At 38.3% G+C, this 22,582-nt stretch overlaps 1 protein-coding gene across 1 annotated transcript in view; it reads right to left on the bottom strand.

Moving 5' to 3' along the window:
- LOC133649179 (homeobox protein Meis2-like) overlaps positions 1-22,582 on the bottom strand; it is a 66,586-nt gene that overhangs the window by 1,362 nt on the left and 42,642 nt on the right. Inside the window, exon 8 of the mRNA XM_062046013.1 lies at positions 5,941-6,080. Within this exon, the coding sequence (XP_061901997.1) occupies positions 5,941-6,080 (140 nt within the window). The remainder of the gene's footprint in view (positions 1-5,940; positions 6,081-22,582) is intronic.

Genomic DNA, 22,582 nt, shown 5'->3' with positions numbered 1-22,582 from the left:
CAGGCGGGGGTGGGGGGGAGTTGGCGCGGCCGGATGATGTCCCGGCCTAAGTCTGGCGGTGGAGGTATGTGATTAAAGGCTTGGTGAAACGGCACAACTGACTCCTGGCGTGATATCAGGGGAACGGGTAGGGAACGACCTCTACAATATATATATATATATATATATATATATATATATATATATATATATATATATATATATATATATATACCGTATTTCCTTGAATTGGCGCCGGGAATATAGTATTCGCCTGCCTAGAATTACAGCCGGGTCAAACTCGTTTCGCAAAATAATTAGCGCATGCTTGGCACTTCCGCCGGGTCAAATATGAGTCATTAAATGACTCCCGCCTCCAGGAGGTAGAGGGCGCTAGTGATCCTTCTTGCGACTACCAGTACTGCAGGAGACAGGTACTGCAGAAGAAGACAACAAGCAGCAAGCATGCAGCAATTGTTTGCTTGCACTTTTAACATGGAGGATTACATATCTAAAATAAAACCGTTTTCTAAACTGGACTTTCAATCGAAGCAGAAGGTAATAATTAAAGGAATATCTCCAGAGACTTTTAAAATTGAAGAAAGATGAGAAAGACTGCCTTTGATCAGAAGCAGCTGCACATGGACCCATCTACAAGTAAAGGTAAGATCATAATAACGTTTTTTTTATTAAATGTGTTTTTAATGATAAGGTATGCGCCGGAGTGAGAAGAGGTTTTAAAATAATTAGAGCATGCTTGCTCATTCCGCATGGTTTTGGTAACCGCAGGAGTGAGAAGATGTTTTAAATTAATTAGCGCCCCTGCGGCTATTCAAGGAAATACGGTATATATATATATATATATATATATATATATATATATATATATATATATATATATATATATATATATATATATATATATATATATATATATATATATATATATATATATATATATATATATATATATATATATATATATATATATATATATATATATACACATACACATATATACACATTGTTTTTATATATATATATATATATATATATATATATATATATAATATATATATATATATATATATATATATATATATATATATATATATATATATATAAATGTGTGTGTATATATATAATATATATATATATATATATATATATATATATATAAATGTGTGTGTATATATATAATATATATATATATATATATATATATATATATATATATATATATATATAATATAAATGTGTGTGTATATATATAATATATATATATATATATATATATATATATATATATATATATATATATATATATATATATATATATATATATATATATATATATATATATATAAACTGTGTAGCTTTTGTGTAATGACTTTTAAATGAAACGTGAAAACCTGCTAACTTCTGGCAGGTAATTCTGCAATAAAATGAATTCCCCAATAAAAAATAAGGATAAAATAACTATTTGAAATTAAATATAAGAGTTGACAAGGTTTCCTTATAGTTAAGTGCAATTATGCAGACAGGTGTAATAATAACAATTTGAAAGTACAGTATTAAGAGTTTAATTCTCGTTCTACTGGGGGACTTCAACGCTCATATTGGCAACGACAGTGAAACCTCGAGAGGCGTGATTGGTAAGAATTTCCGCCCGGATCTGAACCCGAGTGGTGTGTTGTTATTGGACTTTTGTGCCCGTCACGGATTGTCCATAACGAACACCATGTTCAAGCATAAGGGTGTCCATATGTGCACTTGGCACCAGGACACCCTAGGCCGCAGTTCCATGATCGACTTTGTAGTTGTGTCATCGGATTTGCGGCCTCATGTTTTGGACACTCGGGTGAAGAGAGGGGCGGAGCTTTCTACCGATCACCACCTGGTGGTGAGTTGGCTGCGATGGTGGGGGAGGATGCCGGACAGACCTGGCAGGCCCAAACGCATTGTGAGGGTTTGCTGGGAACGTCTGGCAGAGTCTCCTGTCAGAGAGAGTTTCAATTCCCACCTCCGGAAGAACTTTGAACATGTCGCGAGGGAGGTGCTGGACATTGAGTCCGAGTGGACCATGTTCCGCACCTCTATTGTCGAGGCGGCTGATTGGAGCTGTGGCCGCAAAGTAGTTGGTGCCTGTCGTGGCGGTAATCCTAGAACCCGTTGGTGGACACCGGCGGTGAGGGATGCCGTCAAGCTGAAGAAGGAGTCCTATCGGGTTCTTTTGGCTCATAGGACTCCTGAGGCAGCGGACAGGTACCAACAGGCCAAGCGGTGTGCGGCTTCAGCGGTCGCGGAAGCAAAAACTCGGACATGGGAGGAGTTCGGGGAAGCCATGGAAAACGACTTCCGGACGGCTTCGAAGCGATTCTGGACCACCATCCGCCGCCTCAGGAAGGGGAAGCAGTGCACTATCAACACCGTGTATAGTGAGGATGGTGTTCTGCTGACCTCGACTGCGGATGTTGTGGATCGGTGGAGGGAATACTTCGAAGACCTCCTCAATCGGTGGAGGGAATACTTCGAAGACCTCCTCAATCCCACCAACACGTCTTCCTATGAGGAAGCAGTGCCTGGGGAATCTGTGGTGGGCTCTCCTATTTCTGGGGCTGAGGTTGCTGAGGTAGTTAAAAAGCTCCTCGGTGGCAGGGCCCCGGGGGTGGATGAGATCCGCCCGGTGTTCCTTAAGGCTCTGGATGCTGTGGGGCTGTCTTGGTTGACAAGACTCTGCAGCATCGCGTGGACATCGGGGGCGGTACCTCTGGATTGGCAGACCGGGGTGGTGGTTCCTCTCTTTAAAAAGGGGAACCGGAGGGTGTGTTCTAACTATCGGGGGATCACACTCCTCAGCCTTCCCGGTAAGGTCTATTCAGGTGTACTGGAGAGGAGGCTACGCCGGATAGTCGAACCTCGGATTCAGGAGGAACAGTGTGGTTTTCGTCCTGGTCGTGGAACTGTGGACCAGCTCTATACTCTCGGCAGGGTCCTTGAGGGTGCATGGGAGTTTGCCCAACCAGTCTACATGTGTTTTGTGGACTTGGAGAAGGCATTCGACCGTGTCCCTCGGGAAGTCCTGTGGGGAGTGCTCAGAGAGTATGGGGTATCGGACTGTCTGATTGTGGCGGTCCGCTCCCTGTATGATCAGTGTCAGAGCTTGGTCCGCATTGCCGGCAGTGAGTCGGACACGTTTTCAGTGAGGGTTGGACTCCGCCAAGGCTGCCCTTTGTCACCGATTCTGTTCATAACTTTTATGGACAGAATTTCTAGGCGCAGTCAAGGCGTTGAGGGGATCCGGTTTGGTGGCTGCGGGATTAGGTATTTGCTTTTTGCAGATGATGTGGTCCTGATGGCTTCATCTGGCCAGGATCTTCAGCTCTCACTGGATCGGTTCGCAGCTGAGTGTGAAGCGACTGGGATGAGAATCAGCACCTCCAAGTCCGAGTCCATGGTTCTCGCCCGGAAAAGGGTGGAGTGCCATCTCCGGGTTGGGGAGGAGATCTTGCCCCAAGTGGAGGAGTTCAAGTACCTCGGAGTCTTGTTCACGAGTGAGGGAAGAGTGGTTCGTGAGATCGACAGGCGGATCGGTGCGGCGTCTTCAGTAATGCGGGCGCTGTATCGGTCCGTTGTGGTGAAGAAGGAGCTGAGCCGGAAGGCAAAGCTCTCAATTTACCGGTCGATCTACGTTCCCATCCTCACCTATGGTCATGAGCTTTGGGTTATGACCGAAAGGACAAGATCACGGGTACAAGCGGCCGAAATGAGTTTCCTCCGCCGGGTGGCGGGGCTCTCCCTTAGAGATAGGGTGAGAAGCTCTGTCATCCGGGAGGAGCTCAAAGTAAAGCCACTGCTCCTCCACATCGAGAGGAGCCAGATGAGGTGGTTCGGGCATCTGGTCAGGATGCCACCCGAACGCCTCCCTAGGGAGGTGTTTAGGGCACGTCCGACCGGTAAGAGGCCACGGGGAAGACCCAGGACACGTTGGGAAGACTATGTCTCCCGGCTGGCCTGGGAACGCCTCGGGATCCCCCGGGAAGAGCTAGACGAAGTGGCTGGGGAGAGGGAAGTCTGGGCTTCCCTGCTTAGGCTGCTGCCCCCGCGACCCGACCTCGGATAAGTGGAAGAAGATGGATGGATGGAGTATTAAGAGTTTTGGTTTGTATTCAGGTTATGTGCCTGCTTTCATCTTATCCACTTGTCTTTGTTTACGTATTTCACCAGGAAGGCCAAGTCTTCTCAAATAGGAGACTTTAACCAAAAAAAAGGGTTTTCAAGCTCTGGATTGTTTTTGGCACTATTGCAAGCCAAAGGCCGGACTGCATTTGCTTAGCGTACAGGTGTCAAACTCGAGGGCCCACAAACACTTGGAAATAACATGTGTCAATAAAGTACTACATATGTACTAAATGTCATTGATTTCTTTCATTTTGACAGAAAATATATATGTACTGCTTGAAATTGCATACCTTTAAAACTTTAATAGTATCCAATATTGCAACAAATATTAGAGTTTATTATCATACTTTCCAAACATGTTTTTGTCTAAATAAAAATACTTAACTTTACAGCAAACTACCTATCAAATTAATACAGATGACAATACATTTACGTTGTTCTTTACACCATATATATATATATATATATATATATATATATATATATATATATATATATATATATATATATATATATATATATATATATATATATATATATATATATATATATATATATATATATATATATATATATATATATATATATATATAACATATATACATATATATACATATATACATACATACAGTACATACTGTAAATTGAAAAAAGCTACTAAAAAGCTGCTTTTTGCATTACAATTCTGTTGACTGAGATGCTATTTTTTTACTGTAAAATCTACGGTTGTTGTTTTTAACGGTGTATTACTGTATTTTTATGGTAGAAAAACTGGCAGCTAAATTGCCAGAATAAAAAAATAACATTTACTGTTTCTCCATTAACAATATAATGTTGTAAAAAAACTATGTAAATTTAAGAGTAAAATTCTGGCGACTAAGCTGCCAGCGTTTTCCGTAAAAAACAACAACAGTGGTACTGTTTTAAAATGTACCGTAAAATGTAAATGTAAAACCGTAAAACGTAAAAAGTAAAAACATTGTTAAAAAGTATGTTGTTTCAACCTTTTTGTGTTGTAGAATATTGGTAGGAAAATGACCAAATTTCAATGATCAAATCAACGTCACAACCTGACATTGAATAAACGTCGTCAAAAAGCATGTTGTTTCAACAATGCATTTGTGTTGTAGAATATTGGTTGGAAAATGATCAAAAATTTCCATGGTCAAATCAACGTCACAACCTGACATTGAAGAAATGCCGCCAAAAAGCATGTTGTTCCAACGTTAGGTTTGAGTTTCCCAATGTCAGGACCTAATTCAACAAGTTCTCAACGTTGTTTTAATGCCTTGTGCTGGGTTACTTGTACTTTGAAACTACCAAGTAAAATACAGTCAATGTCAATGTATAGCGTAGACTGAATGGATTATTAGACGTATTCAAAAGGAAATTTTGTGCAACGCAGTGAACTATTTTGAATGTGTTGTTTAAATTCTTGTAGATAAATATTACATTCATACTTGACTCAGTTTAATTAAGCAGACTATCGCGCCTCCCGTGGATTTTCTTCTCACTCAATGAAATATATTTATCTATTTAATATTTCTGTTAACTTTATTTACGGCAATGAAAGACATACAATAGGTTATTGTTGTTTCATTTAAATTGACCTACAACTTTGAGCCTTTCACCTGAACACTTTGAGTGTTCAATTGAGTTATTCAACATAGTATAGTTCTGCAAATGTCGGCTATACCCCCTCCTGGTCCGAGGGTGATTATTTCTAGCAAAGGTTTTCAGGTAGATTCGGTCAGACCAAATTCAGGTGGGTTCTCTTACCGTAAGGTGCTGAAATAGCCATGCCCTCATTATGTTTGTAGCCACTTTGGGGAAGATGCCTCTTTTTTTCTGCCTCTTCTTGTCCTGGTCATCTTCATCTCCTGTGCCCGGTGACGCTAAGCTGTTGTCTAGGCCGTCTCCTAGGATACCAAACAAAAGGGGGCACATCACAAAAAATAGCTTTGATTTTCGAGCATCGATGACAGATGTTCCCTTTCAAACTTCATATGAGTTTTGGAAGGTGTAAATTAGTCAAGTGAAACCTGACCTATGATCAATATTCACCAAGATTTCAATTTTGCACTTGGATGCGCTTCTGGCGCTCAACGGAAGAAAATGGATCGGCATTGAATCCAAAAGTACCTGCAGGCAATTAAACATAACGCTGCTTTCCCATTGGTGTAAAAACGTAAAATAACCAGTCAAAGCCAATTTGGTTGCTGAGGGAGTGGAAGAAGAGTAAATAAACACAACTACTAGGCTGAAATATGTCATATTCCCAATGTGATAAAACACTATGTCAAAATGAAAAAAATAAGTGTCCCCAGTCACACATGTGAGTTTGTACTGAAACATCAAGATAAACAGTTCTTGAGGTGAACCATAAGTAAACACAAAAAACAGTAAAAACTGAAAATTCTACCCTTATTAATGCCTTATTCGGCATGGCCTTATTATAACCATAACCCTCTAACCCAGGCCCTAACCCCCTAACACTAACCAAATAACTCTAAATTAAGTCTTTGTTACTTAGGATATGTTCCCCTAGTGTCCAAAGAACTCTAAATTAAGTCTTTGTTACTTAGAATATGGTCCCTATACTAAAGTGTTACCAAAAACATATAACTTTGTCTTGAATTTGAAAAAAAAACAACATTTTATTTTACACTAAAGAAGGGTTCTGTGAATACGCATATGAAACTGGTGGGGTTCGGTACCTCCAACATGGTTAAGAACCACTGCTCTAATAGTACTCAACACTACTTACATTTTTAGCTCAATACTGATACTCAGGAAAACGGGGCTAAAAAAAAGAATTCCCCAAAATGTAATAAAATATTTCATCAACAAGAAAAATGCAAAAGTGAGTATTATAACAGGTAACAATAAACATAACCTAAGGTTAAATAATAATAAACACAGCAAAAAGTAAATGCATCTGTGATAAGTTTCAGAGTATCTGATGTAGTGCAAAAAATAGATAACATAAACGACGGGAATAATATTTGTTCTAATAGGAGACGTCTGTCAGTTATTTAGGTGCATTTGGATATTAAGAAAAATGTGGGCAATCAGCCATCATCATTGCTTGTGGGACTTTCCAAGACAAATTATCAGTGATGTGAGGTTACAATATGATTCCGATTCTTGGGATGACGATTTCGATTCAGAATTGATTCTCAATTAAACATGATTCTCGACTGAAACCAATTATTGCTATATATTTGGTTTATAAATTCTTAATAAAACCTTTTCAAAATCTTTTGCTGCTGACATCAACGCGCAGCTAGTAAGTGTGAAGATAGCCTGATAAACGTCCTTTTAAAAATCCAGACACCCCTAGAAAGTAACACTTTTTAGCCACCAACATGTATGTACACTTAGAATACTGACACTATAATAAAGGGATGTCAAACTCGTTTTCATTGAGGGCCACATGGCAGTTATGGCTGCCATCAGAGGGCCGCTTGTAACAGTGAATAATGTATGAATTTGCCTCTGGATTTCATTATTAATTACATCAATTGTTTTAAGTAGACTGTCGATTCTGCAGTAAAAACTTTACATTTCCAAAATTTTACTGTAAAATATAGTGTTTTTTTCCTTTTTTACAAAATTTTACAGTAAATGGAAAAACAGTACCACTGTTTTTTTTGTTGTTGGTTTTTTTTGGGTTACGGAAAAAGCTGGCAGCTAAGTTGCCAGAATTTACATTTACATTGGTTTTTACAACATTATATTGTTATTGGAAAAACAGAACAAGTTATTTTTTTTATTCAGGCAACTTAGCTGCCAGTTTTTCCACGTAAAAACAAATGTACCGTCTTTGCATTTACAGTAATACACCGTTAAAAACAAGATTTTACAGTAAAAATATGGCACCTCAGTCAACAGAATTTTCACGCAAAAAAATGTTGTTTTTTTTCAATTTACAGTAATATGCTGTAAATCAATCAATCAATCAATGTTTATTTATATAGCCCTAAATCACAAATGTCTCAAAGGGCTGCGCAAGCCACAACGACATCCTCGGTACAGAGCCCACGTAAGGGCAAGGAAAACTCACCCCAGTGGGACGTTGATGTGAATGACTATGAGAAACCTTATAGAACAACGTACAATGTATTGTCATTTTTTATCAATTTGATGGGTAGTTTGCTGTAAAGTTAAGTATTTGTATTTATTTTTATTTAGACAAAAAATGTTTGGTAAGTATGATAATATACTGTAATATTTGTTGCAATAATGGATACTATTAAATGTTAAAAGGTATGCAATTTCAAGCAGTATATATATTTTCTCTGTTAAAATTTAAAAAATCAATTACATTTAGTGAGAAAATATGAAGTACTTTATTGATACATTTAATTTCCAGGTGTTTGCGGGCCAGATAAAATGATGTCGCTGGCAAGATCTGGCCCCCGGGTCTTGAGTTTGACACCTGTGCTATAACAGATAGACACAGCTACTTTTTTTCACATTTTGTTTTTTGTTTGTTTTCACGTTTTCTTTTCTTTTATTGAGACTCCAGCTATTTAGTGCTACTTTTGACCTTACTTAAAACAAGTCTGCTGAATTTTTTTAAACAGTAAAACAAAGTCTGGCCTGTGAAGGAAGTACGAACCCAATGTCCTCACACTATGTCTTTGTAGAAATTAAGCACTAAGTAAATGTCTTTGTGCTGTGGTAAATTGTAACTTCAGCCTTGTGTCCCCACTAGTGTTGTCCCGATACCAATATTTTGGTACAGGTACCAAAATTATTTAGATACGTTTTTTGTACTTTTCGGTACTTTTCTAAATAAAGGGGACCACAAAAATTTGCATTATTGGCTTTATTTTAACAAAAACTCTTAGGGTACATTAAACATATGTTTATTATTGCAAGTTTGTCCTTAAATAAAATAGTGAACATACAAGACAACTTGTCTTTTAGTAGTAAGTAAACAAACAAAGGCTCCTAATTTAGCTGCTGACATATGCAGTAACATATTGTGTCATTTCTCATTCTATTATTTTGTCAACATTATTAATCTACTTGTTCATTTACTGTAAATATCTGCTTACTTTCTCTTTTAACATGTTCTATCTACACTTCTGTTAAAATGTAATAATCACTTATTATTCTGTTGTTTGATACTTTACATTCGTTTTGGATGATACCACAAATGTGGGCATCAATCTGATACCAAGTCGTTACAGGATCATACATTGGTTACATTCAAAGTCCTCATGTGTCAGGGACATATTTCCTGAGTTTATAAAAATAATATCAATTTTTTAAAAAACGAAAGAAGATGTTGTGATGCCAAAAAATATTGACGTGATCATAGTAGTATCGACTAGGTACGCTCCTGTACTTGGTATCATTACAGTGGATGGTAGGTGTAAATCGGCACTTTTCAATATGATTAATTAGTATCGCGGTACTATACTAATACCGGTATACCCTGGTCCCCACATGTTTATAAATTACAAATAGTGTGTAACAATACATTGTCGTAGTAATCAGATGTTTTGATAGGAAGAAATCGCTACAAAGACCAATCTCCGACAAGGCAGACATAAAAAGTGATGGACAGGAAGTGTTTATGGTGTCATATAATATAGTAAACAAAAACAGTGCGTTTCTTTCTTTGACCAGCAAGAGTCACGAACGGAACCGTGACCTTAAAACCGAGGGTCATACTGAACCGTAATTATGGCGCACCGTTGTACAACAGAACTCCAAAACCCCAACCCTCCAAATCCCATACAAGGCCTGCATGGGATGGTCTGCGTGGCACATTAGAAGCATCCGTGTTTGATTTAAGAAGAAAGTTGGCACGGATCAAAGCGGCAGGCTTCCTTTTAAGCAGAGATGCTTGCTAACGCTCCGTCTTGCAGCGCGAGGGCCACTCCACTCCTCTCTGCCATTAATTGTGCATCAGCCAAGATGATTTACTTTTAACAGTGGTGGTTATTTTTTCTTGCCCTCGGGGCAGAGAAGCCTTGAAAGCCTGCCTGCAGGGCATGTGAATAATGCATCTGAGAGACTCCTCCCCCCAGGCGGGACAGAAACCCTACTTTTCTTAAGATTTGCCCGAGCATGTCTTTTTGTTTTTAGGGATGCATCAATCAAGCGCATCTCTGTGAGCCATATTCATGAATAAATATTTCAGGTTATGAATATTGACATTAAAAAGGGTGTGTGTGTGTGTGTGTGTGTGTGTGTGTGTGTGTGTGTGTGTGTGTGTGTGTGTGTGTGTGGTGGGGGGGTTGTGGGAGTTTTGAGGGTGTTATCCTGATGACACGTCTCTTGTGCTTTATTTTTCACTCTTTGTTGTCACCTGGTTTTATTAGAATTGTTAAAGTTGCTGCTCTCTGTTCTAAGACCTTTTAGATAGAACCTTTAATGATTTTTTTTTTACTTACATTGCTTCTGTGTTAACATTTTTATAATAATAATAATAGATTTTATTTGTAAAAAGCACTTTACGTTGAGCAAACAACCTCAAAGTGCCACAGCGTAGAAAAAAATAGTAATAACAATAATAATAATAAAAGATAATAAAAACAAATAAAATATAAAACTAGAAACCGCCCATTAGCTAGAACCAGCGTGCATATCTATAAAAATCTATAAAATAAATCTATAAATAAGAACACACAGCAAATTAAAGTGAAGCGATGTTGGATATAACACATAGAATATATTAGTGCTGTGATGAGGTGGCGACTTGTCCAGGGTGTACCCCGCCTTTCGCCCGATTGTAGCTGAGATAGGCTCCAGCGACCCCCCGCGACCTCAAAAGGGACAAGTGGTAGAAAATGGATGGAATATATTAGTGATCCATCCATCCATCCATCTTCTTCCGCTTATCCGAGGTCGGGTCGCGGGGGCAGCAGCCTAAGCAGGGAAGCCCAGACTTTCCTCTCCCCAGCCACTTCGTCCAGCTCCTCCTGGGGGATCCCGAGGCGTTCCCAGGCCGGCCGGGAGACATAGTCTTCCCAACGTGTCCTGGGTCTTCCCCGTGGCCTCCTACCGGTTAGACGTGCCCTAAACACCTCCCGAGGGAGGCGTTCGGGTGGCATCCTGACCAGATGCCCGAACCACCTCATCTGGCTCCTCTCGATGTGGAGGAGCAGTGGCTTTACTTTGAGCTCCCCCCGGATGGCAGAGCCCCGCCACCCATTAGTGATGTTTTTTGTAAAATTTGTGTTGTTTTGTATGTTACAATGTTTATGGAAAATAGATACTTTCGACTTTTTAGTGCAGCACCAATGTACTTTGAATCAAACAAAGAACATATGTTTATAAAAATCATTGAAACACTAACATTTCTTTACCAGCATTGTTGCGATTCTGACAAATACGTTACATCAGACTTTCCATAGCAATTTTCAGGCTGAAAGATAATATTTTTTTCCTACCTTGAATTTATTGAATATATTAGGAACATTTGAACTGTAATATTAACCAGTTTTATTGATTTATTAGAAAAATAACACACTTTTAATTTGGCCAATTTCTCCATTTACTCCTTCATGATCAAATTAGCTAATATTTTTACATTTTTGTGTTTGCACAGACAGTAATACGCAGTTTCTATGACTTATTTAAGGTGCACCAGATTACAGGGCGCATTAAAAGAGTCATATTATTATTACATTTTTTTCTAAATGGAAAACACATCCTTGTGGTCTACATAACATGTAATGGTGGTTCTTTGGTCAAAATGTTGCATGGATTATGTTTTATAAATCATCTTCAAGCCGCTTTCTGACAGTCACTTCAGGAGGCGCCGTTTTGTGGGCGGTCTTATTTACGTGGCTCACCTTCGGCTGCGTCGTTTCTCTGTTGTAGCGGTATAGCGTGCACGTATAGGAGTGGAAGAAGTGTCAAACGATGGAGCTAACTGTTTTAATGACATCCAGATTTTACTTAAATCAATAACGGAGCAGCATCTCCTCATCCCCATCCCAATGTGTCCCGTGAAAAACCGTCCGACCAGAACTCTCTAATAACTAAAGTTCCTTGGGTGAATAATCAAAACTCACTAAGGTATGTTTTAGCGCTTTCATGGCGAGTTTACTGACAGATATAAGTAAGAACTTTACACTACTTTCTATTAGAAATGGCAACAGCGGAGGATGAATGTCCCATAACAAGAAGATAGAGAAAAAGAAGAAGCTTATCGACTACGGCGTTGACACGGACTACAAAGGCGGAAGCGTACAATTTTTCAGGATTTATGCAGATCCCAATTACATATCAGCAGGTACTAGAAGGTAAGAAAAGTTTCTTTTGCATAATATTGCGAAACAAAACGCCAGATAATATGTCTTACCTTATACACACACCATAATAATACTTGTATGTTTAATGCGCCGACAATCCGCCAAGCGGTGCGACTTCATAGCTTACCAAAGTCATACTAAAACATTTTGCTAGATTTTGTGGAGTGCCATGTGTAATGTTCTATGTTGGTGTTGTTTACTTGAGTCATATTGCCATCATATTGCAGTCTACGCGTATCTCTTATGTTTGACTGCCATCTACTGGTCACACTTATCGTTACACCATGTACCAAATAAAATTGCTTCGAAGTTGGTAAGCAAAATCAGAATTGTTCCGTACATTAGGCGTATCGGTTTATAAGGCGCACAGCTGAGTTTTGAGGGAAAAAAATGATTTTAAGAGTGCCTTATAATCCAGAAAATACGGTACTATTGTACAAATGTATTAATACGTTCTGTTGCTGCATCATATTCAGACGTGTTTCTAATAATTAGATTTTACTATGGGGTTTTGGTGTATAATGGCCAATCAACATCCATCCGCATCGTAATATTTAGTGCAGTTCTTTATTTGGAACATGTTAAAAAGTTCAGGTTGACTGAATCAAGTGTTCAACGAGTGTATAAACAATCACTAGCGCCAATGAACTCAGACCTACAGCGGTGAAGTATTTTATTCAAACACTACTGATTTTGTAAGTTTACATACAGTATATATGAAAAGTCTATATATGTAAGGTATGTAACAGAGAGGAACATAATAAAATAAAGGTTATAATGTATTTTTTGGACTATAAGTCGCAGTTTTTTTTATAGTTTGGCCGGGGGTGCGACTTATACTCAGTAGTGACTTATGTGTGAAATTATTAACACATTACCGTAAAATATCAAATAAAATTATTTAGCTCATTCACGTAAGAGACTAGACGTATAAGATTTCATGGGATTTAGCGATTAGGAGTGACAGATTGTTTGGTAAACGTATAGCATGTTCTATATGTTATAGTTATTTGAATGACTCTTACCATAATATGTTACGTTAACATACCAGGCACGTTCTCAGTTGGTTATTTATGCATCATATAACGTACACTTATTCAGCCTGTTGTTCACTATTCTTTATTTATTTTAAATTGCCTTTCAAATGTCTACTCTTGGTGTTGGATTTTATCAAATACATTTCCCCCAAAAATGCGATTTATACTCCAGTGCGACTTATATATGTTTTTTTACTTCTTTATTATGCATTTTCGGCAGGTGCGACTTATACACCGGAGCGACTTATACTCCGAAAAATACGGTACATTAATTTGTATTTGATTGAGTGAAATAAGTTTTTGTTCCCCTTCCAATCAGCTAGCATTAAAACCAAAACAGCAATTATGTTAAAGTTCAAGTACCAATGATTGTCACACACACACGAGGTGTGGCAAAATTATTCTCTGCATTTGACCCATCACCCTTGATCACCCCCTGGGAGGTGAGGGGAGCAGTGAGCAGCAGCGGCGGCCGCGCCCAGGAATCACTTTTGGTTATTTAACCCATCTCAGGGCGGACACTCTAACCACTAAGCCACTGAGTAGGTGTCTATGAAACACACAAAAAAGCCCTGTCTCTTTAAAAAAAAAAAGTACCCTTAGGCCTGATCTACTAAGATATAAATACTAAACAGCGTGTGCAAACTATTAAAATTGTGAGCACTGTTAATGGGCGTGATGCAGGTGATCTACTAAGACTGCATGTACAATTGATAACAAGTGCTAGATAGTTTAGATAGATAGATAGTTTTTGTATGTACTTCCAGCATTACATGCCCATGGAGACACTCATTTACTACAAATTCATGTTATCAGGCCATCCAGCCTGTGTGCAATGTTGTTGAACCAGCGCCACCACACATCTATAATATGTACTACCTTTTCTGCACCACAGAATCGCAACCTATAGACAACAAAAACAATTTTTAGCCGGCTCTGTGGTGATGCGGTGAACCAAAAAAAAAACAACAGCATCTGAAATTATCCAAACGCAGAAACATTTATATTCCAAGGTGTTTTTTTTAGATATATTATTATGATATACCTTCTAAATGAAACAAAACAAACCCATTAAAATTTACTATTGACTTTGTTTTAATCTGCCCCTTAAATCCTCCAGCAGCTAAAAAATTATATAATGATATTGCTGAATAGACAATTTGTCTATGATTTGTTATTTATGATATCAGTATCAGTTTGCACGTAGATTTCAGACATGCTAAATAAAGATACAAAATGGCGCCCGGAAAACAGTTTTAGTCCTGATAAATCATATTGCGCTTGCTGAATAATTATATTTGCATATTCACCTCCTACTGTTGTGGGCGTTGTGATGGTCAGCATATATTCTGCATATTCATGAATACAGACAAGCTAAATGGATTGCACTCCTTATTTTGCTCACTTAAGAGACGCAATCCTCTGCGCACAAGCTTGTTGGATCAGCGTTGTGTGTGCTATCCAGTTTGCATGTGTTTTAATACACATACTTGCCAACCTTGAGACCTCCGATAATGGGAGGTGGGGGTGGGGGGGCGCGACGTGGTGGTGGTGGTGGGGGGGGGGGGGCGTGGCTAAGGGCGTGGTTAAGAGGAGAGTATATTTACAGCTAGAATTCACCAAATCAAGTATTTCATATATATATATATATATATATAATATATGTATATATATATATATATATATATGTATGAAATACTTGACTTTCAGTGAATTCTAGCTATATATATCTATTTTTTTTTTAACTTTTTTTTTTATTATACATATAAATAAAATATTTGAATTTCAGTGTTCTGCAGGCTATCCAGTAGATGGCAGTATTGTCCTGTTTAAGAGTGTCACAACATTGCTGTTTACTGCAGACGAACTGCTTTACGGTAGACTAAACGTGACTGCTGTTGTTGTCAATGTTGTGTGTTGTTACCGCGCTGGGAGGACGTTATTGAAACTGCCTAACAATAAACCCGCATAAGAAACCAATAACTCTCTCTCCTTGTTGTGCACTCTACTCTCTAAAAGCCGATGTTATGACGTCATTGGGCAGGCAAGCTGTTTATATTGTGGGACAGCGGACGTGAGAACGGCTGTCCCCACTCAGGTCCGTATTGGCTGAATACCGGGAGTTTGTCGGGAGAAAATCTCTGCCGGGAGGTTATCGGGAGAGGCGTTGAATACCGGGATTCTCCCGCTAAAAACGGGAGGGTTGGCAAGTATGTTTAATACATGTAAACCTAAGGTAGATCAGGTCCTTAATCTCCTATTCTCCCATGTGCAGCAGTTCTACATTTAAAACACTTCCTTGTGGTCTACATAACATGTAATGGTGGTTCTTTGGTCAAAATGTTGCATAGATTATGTTTTACAGATAATCGTCAAGTCACTTTCTGACCATCTCCTCAGGATTCTCCGTTTCGTGGGCGGTCTTATTTACATGCCTCCACTTCGACAGCGTTTTATTCCCGTCCTTTTGCTTTCACAGCAAGTCTACTGACAAATATAAGTTAGAACGGTACGCTACTTTGTATTAGAAATGGCAACAGTGGAGGATGAATACCCCAAAACAAGTGGATAAAGAAAAATAAGGAGCGTTTTTGACTACATTGTCGGACTACAATGGCGGACCCACACAAAGCACGTTTGGTAAACCTTTACCATATATGGATAATCCGTCAATTGATCAGTTCACACTTATATCTTATGTGTGACTGCCATCTACTGGTCACATTAATCATTACACCATGTACCAAATAAAACTGCTTCAAGGTCAGTAAGCACATCCACAATTATTACATACATTAGGTGCATCATGTTATAAGGTGCACTGTGGATTTTTGAGAAAATTAAATAATTTTAAAGGTGCCATATGTAATAATTTCATGTCAAGTCATCACGGTAGGTCGTGAGTTCAAACCCCGGCCGACTCATACCAAAGACTATAAAAATGGGACCCATTGTCTCCCTGCTTGGCACTCAGCATCAAGGGTTGGAATTGGGGGTTTAATCACCCAAATGATTCCCGAGCGCAGCCACTGCTGCTGCTCACTGATCCCCTCACCTCCCAAGGGGTGAACAAGGGGGTGGGTCAAATGCAGAGGTTAATTTCACCACACCTAGTCTGTGTGTGACAATCATTGGTACTTTAACTTTAACTTTATTAAATGGCCCTGCTATGTCAAAAGGCATTAATAAATCATGTTCTTTTCGAATACTTCTATAACGGTAGTTCAACTGGGATATACTCATTTCAAAATTAGATTTACAGCCCCTTGTTATTGTTTTAAATTCGATGTCCCGCCCTCTACCGTTTGACCAATTAGAACAGGGGTGCTCATTACGTCGATCGCGATCTACCGGTCGATCGCGGAGGGTGTGTCAGTCGTTCGCCAGCCAGGCATTAAAAAAATAGTCCTAAAAATGAGCGATCATAAAGCTTCACTATGACGTCACTTTCGTCACTTGATTGACATTCACGGCACCCGAGGGTCTTCTGAGATGACTCTGGCTGCTGCCAGCTCATTATTAAGAAAAAAATTACCGACAGGAAGGCGAGAAACACTTTTTATTTCAACAGACTCTGGCGCCGTACCTGTTGTCAAAACTCCAAAGACCGACTGCACGGTTCCTGCCTTCACAATAAAAGCTCTGCTTCATCCTGCCTGCGCTAAGAGTCTCAGAAAGCTGGCGTGTACAAGCTAGCAAGCTACGGAGTTTGCCGCCAATGTAGTTCTTGTAAAGTGTATACAAAGGAGTATGGAAGCTGGACAAATAAGATGCCAAAAACCAACCACTTTCATGTAGTATTGGACAGAAAGGATGACTTTTTTTCTCCTCCATTTGAAAATGTGGACGTTATCAGCACCACTGTCTGATTCCAATCAAAGCAAGTCATCAGAATCAGGTAATAGACCAACTTATATTCTTGTCTTCATGAAAGAAAGGAATATATGTGTGTTAAACATGCATGTATTATCATTAAACACCTTTAACTTGTTAACAATATTAACTATATGTGTTAAACATGCTTGTATTATCTTTAAACACCTTTAACATGTTAACAATATTAACTATATGTATTAAACATTCTTGTATTATCATTAAACACCTTTAATGTATTAACAATATTAACTATATGTGTTGAACATGCTTGCATTATCATTAAACACCTTCAACTTGTTAACAAAAACATATATTTCATAATTAAAGTAAATATAAATTATATATATGAATGAGGTAGATCCCCACGACTTGATCAATTGAAAAGTAGCTCGCCTGCAGAAAAAGTGTGAGCACCCCTGAATTAGAACGTCCGTGAGTGTAATGCTTAGCATGCTGGCCCGGTCAATGGCACATCGACATATAGGCTAACGGAGGAAATATATGCCCGTTAGCCTGTATGACGATGTGTAATTAAACTGACAGGGCAAAATATATTTTAGACAAATACAACCTATGTGGATATGGGTAGTGTCAGTGCCTATTTCCTTCTCAATATGCTGATACACTGAGGAAATGGGTTCCAACATTAGCAAGGCTGTAATTGCAATGTGAAACGTATGGAGACAGCCAAATCACATGATAAAAGAATTCCTCATTTGTGTAGCCTATAAGCATACCTTGGTATGGACTGTACATAATGTCTCCTCTTTAGCTTTGGGCGTACACTAGGCTGCTAAACATGCTCTACTTATTTTCACCAGTATAACCATTGCTAGCGTTGGTTGTAGTTAGTTTTAGTCTTTGTTCTCTGATAGTACTGACAATAACCATATGATTGCCATTTGTGTCGATATTGTACGCAGGCAGGACATACTTTTCCCTGAAAATAGCCTAATTTCTGTGTAAATTGGGTTGGTTAGAGATTTGTTATTGACAAAACGCTTGTCTATTCAGCTATTATGGTCCCAGTTCCTCAACCCCTAGTAAGAGGGAGTGGAAGTTTGAAGTTTCTTAGAGTAGTATAGCAGTCATAAACAAAGCAAAGCAGGTTCTGGATCATAAGTCACTCCACACTCTCTACTGTTCTTTAGTCTTGCCATACTTAAACTACTGTACTGAAGTCTGGGGTAACAATTACAAAAGTTCGTTACAGTCACTAATCATTTTACAAAAAAGAGCAGTAAGGACCATTCACAAGGTCGGCTATCTGGAACACACCAATCCACTATTTCTACAGTCTAAATTATTAAAATTCACTGACATTGTCTCATATCAAACAGCAATAACTATGTACAGGGCTAGGAACCATTTGTTACCACTGAACATTCAAAACATGTTTAGTGAACGTGAGGGGGGGCATAGTTTGAGGAGAGAACTCAATTTTAAAATTCAGATGAGAAATTCCACCATGAAAAGTTTTCGCATTTCCATCACAGGTGTCAAGTTGTGGAACAATCTGAGCGAAGTACATAAGCAAAGTCCAAGCATCAATGTTTTTAAAAGAATGTACAAAAATATATTGTTCACAGGATATAGTGAACTGCACTAAGAGTCAGTGGGTTTGTATGTGTATGTATATGTATACTATGTATACACGCTGTTGTGTCACATTCATAGTTACTTGTTAAATGTGTGTTGTGGATGTACATGTATGTATATGTGTATGTATATATATATATGTATATATGTATGTGTGTATGTATGGATATATGTGTACGTACTTATGTGTGTATATGTATTTTTATGACATAACATTTTTATATACTATTATTATTATTATTATTAAACATACAGTAAGTAATAAGAGGGGTGGGAGTACATAAGTTTTTACTTCTTCTCACTCCTTTTCGGATATGTTTACATTAAATGTTTATTTTCATTTCTTGTTTCTTTTGCTTTTTATTATTACTATTATTATTATTATTATTGTTGTTTTTGTTATTCATTCTTGAATGGCTTTTTTGTTGTTTTTTTTCCAAAATTTGTTGTTTTTGTTTTGTCTACATATTCGAAATAAACATGAAAATGAAATGAATGAAATGAAAGAGTAGCCCAGTCGATCAAGCTGGATTCGGCTGCGTGTTTGGCAACCAAAGTCAGGACTACAGAATTTTGACCGTGATTGCAGTACCATTTCTGGCCACATTATTACATATGACACCTTTAAGTGCGACCTTTACTCTAGAAAAATATGGTCACAACCAAAAACCAAGATGATCATTGTTTACCTGGCTCTGTTTGAGTGGGAGAGAAGGAGCGTGTGATAGCTGTGTAACGCGAGGCGACCGCGCATATCGGCCGTGTTTGGACATCTTTGGGCTAATGGACAATTAATACTTACGATTTCTGCTGAACCGTGAGGCCACCATCAAACTATGCAACTATTTCATAGAAAATGTGTCCTGTACCGTCAATCAAACTATAAAAAGGACATGGAGATGATCATCAACAATTGCTTTATTGATCCGGAATAATTCAGCAAGCATGATAACATAAAATATGTATACGTTTTAATCAATTGCTTTGATTGATTAGACAATTAATGTTAAACTGTCACCTGTCACTCTCCTCTCTCCCACACACAAAATACACAATACAAACTGATGCATCATGGCTTCACAGTTGTACAAAACAAAACTTAACATTACACACAACCTCAGGGAAGTTACACTGTATAAAAAGTAAAAAAAAGTTGAATCTACGGATTAATATTTACATCCACCCTGGAAGAAGCATACACACGCTACATCACCATGACGACACACCCACAACAACAACAAACATGGCCTGGATGCATACAACCTTTTCAAATTGAAAGTGTTGTCTTTTTCTCTGATTTCAATGACATTTACGAGTGTCAGGAAAACTCCATCTTCCTGGATTGAATGTTTTACTACAACTACAATTAGAACCACAAGTGCATTACGATGAGTGCTCTAACTGCAGAAAACTGCAAGTGCACTACCACAGTAAACAAAAACAAAACAAACAACAAAAACCCACTCTTGTGCATACTACAACTATAAGAAACTACAAGTACACTACTGCAAGTACTGTATTTTCCGGACCATAGGGCGCACTGGATTATAAGGCGCACTGCCAATGAGAGGGTCTATTCAGGTCTATTTCCATACAAAAGGCGCACCGGATTATAGGGCGCATTAAAGGGGTCATATATTTTATTATTTTCTTCCAAATGTAAAACACTTCCTTGTGTTTTACATAACATGTAATGGTGGTCATTTGGTCAAAATGTTGCAAAGATTATATTTTACAGATCATCTTCAAGCCGCTTTCTGACAGTCGCTTCAGGATGCGGCGTTTTGTGGGCGGTCTTATTTACGTGGCTCACCTTCGACAGCGTCTTCTCCCCGTCATCTTTGTTGTAGCGGTGTAGCGTGCAAGGACGGGGGCGGAGGAAGTGTCAAAAGATGGAGCTAACTGTTTTAATCACATTCATTTCCTCACTGTGGCTCACTAGTGCAACAACAACGCCGGAAATGTGTCCCGTAAAAAAACGGCCGGCTGTAACCTTGGGTGAATAATGTAAACTCACTACACTCGTATGTTTTAGTGCTTTCATGGTGAGTTTACTGACAAATATAAGTAAGAACTTTACACTACTTTGTATTACAAATGGCAACGGTGGAGGATGAATGTCCCATAACAAGAAGATAGAGGAAAAAGGGGCTCGCCGTGGAGTTTACAGTTACGGTAGCACAATTAGCCCCGAACGGGCTAACATCACCACTAACGTGTTACACGTCTGATTCGCTCAGCGACTCTCTGTCGGAGAGTTAGGGCTGCAAAGGATTCTGGGTATTTTTATCTGTTGTGTTTATGTTGTGTTTAGGTGCGGATGTTCTCCCGAAATGTGTTTGTCATTCTTGTTTGGTGTGGGTTCACACTGTGGCGCATATTTGTAACAGTGTTAAAAAATAAATAAAATAAAATATGACCACCCTCAGTGTGACATGTATGGCTGTTCCTCAAGTATGTCTTGCAATAACTTGCGTGTGTCTGCAGAAGCCTCGTACAACATGTGTCTGAGCCGACACGCTGTTAGTATGGAGAAAAAGATGATGCGAAAGATGATGTGGTGACAGTTTGTAGAGGACACTAAAGGCCAGGGGTCACCAACCTTTTTGAAACCAAGGGCTACTTCTTGGGTACTGATTAATGCGAAAGGCTACCAGTTAGATACACACTTAAATAAATTGCCAGAAGTAGCCAATTTGCTCATTTTACCTTTAACTCTGTTATTATTAATAATTAATGATATTTATCTTTGTGGAAACACTGATCATCTTAATGATTCCTCACAATAAATATATATAGAAACAGATAAATATCAATATGCAGCACTTTATTTTTATATTTTCTCTAAGTGCACATTTTTCAAATTGAACATTTTCAAATGATCACTTCTAAGACAGTCTTGTGAAATCACAATATCCCATTTTAACTAGCTAACCACTAACATTTTTTAACAAATCATGAATTACTTTGCACCATGTTTGTACAAATAATAACTCATGTAAAATACAAAAGTAAACTCTCAAATTTTTAAATCATGTCACACTTTGAACTGGACACCAAATCTGTTATCTGTTTCTTTGTCAGTTAGTGGGAAGCCTGGCATTGCATGCTGTTAACTAGTGTGTTGTACTCTGGTGTGTAACTTGACACTGCAACTCTGAGTGAGTCTTGCAGATGTGCATCAGTGAGGCGTGTTCTGTGTTTTTTCTTGATGAAGTTCATGTCAGAAAAGGCTGATTCACAAAGATAAGATTTTTCCTCATTGTTTGCGGAATCTTCTTAATCTTTTGGACATATTTTCACAGCAATCTGGCCTTAAGCTTAATTATGATAAATGTAAAATGTTAAGGATCGGAAATCTAAAGAGAACGTCCTTTCGAATGGAATGCAAAGTGCCTGTTTTGTGGACAGATGGACCAGTTTATATACTTGGTGTTGTTGTCCCAGAAAATCTGGAAGATCTAGGCTCAGTAAATTATGATAATCGACTAAGAAAGCTGGACAAAATTATGCAATTATGGAAAGGGAAATCCCTAACCTTGTATGGTAAAATGTCTATTGCCAACTCGTTAATTATTCCTCAATTTATTTATTTGTTTTTGTCATTACCAGCTCCATCACAAAACTTTT

Source organism: Entelurus aequoreus, linkage group LG04 (assembly GCF_033978785.1).
Source record: "Entelurus aequoreus isolate RoL-2023_Sb linkage group LG04, RoL_Eaeq_v1.1, whole genome shotgun sequence".
NCBI lineage: Eukaryota > Metazoa > Chordata > Actinopteri > Syngnathiformes > Syngnathidae > Entelurus > Entelurus aequoreus.
This window is presented reverse-complemented; position numbering and strand designations above follow the sequence as displayed.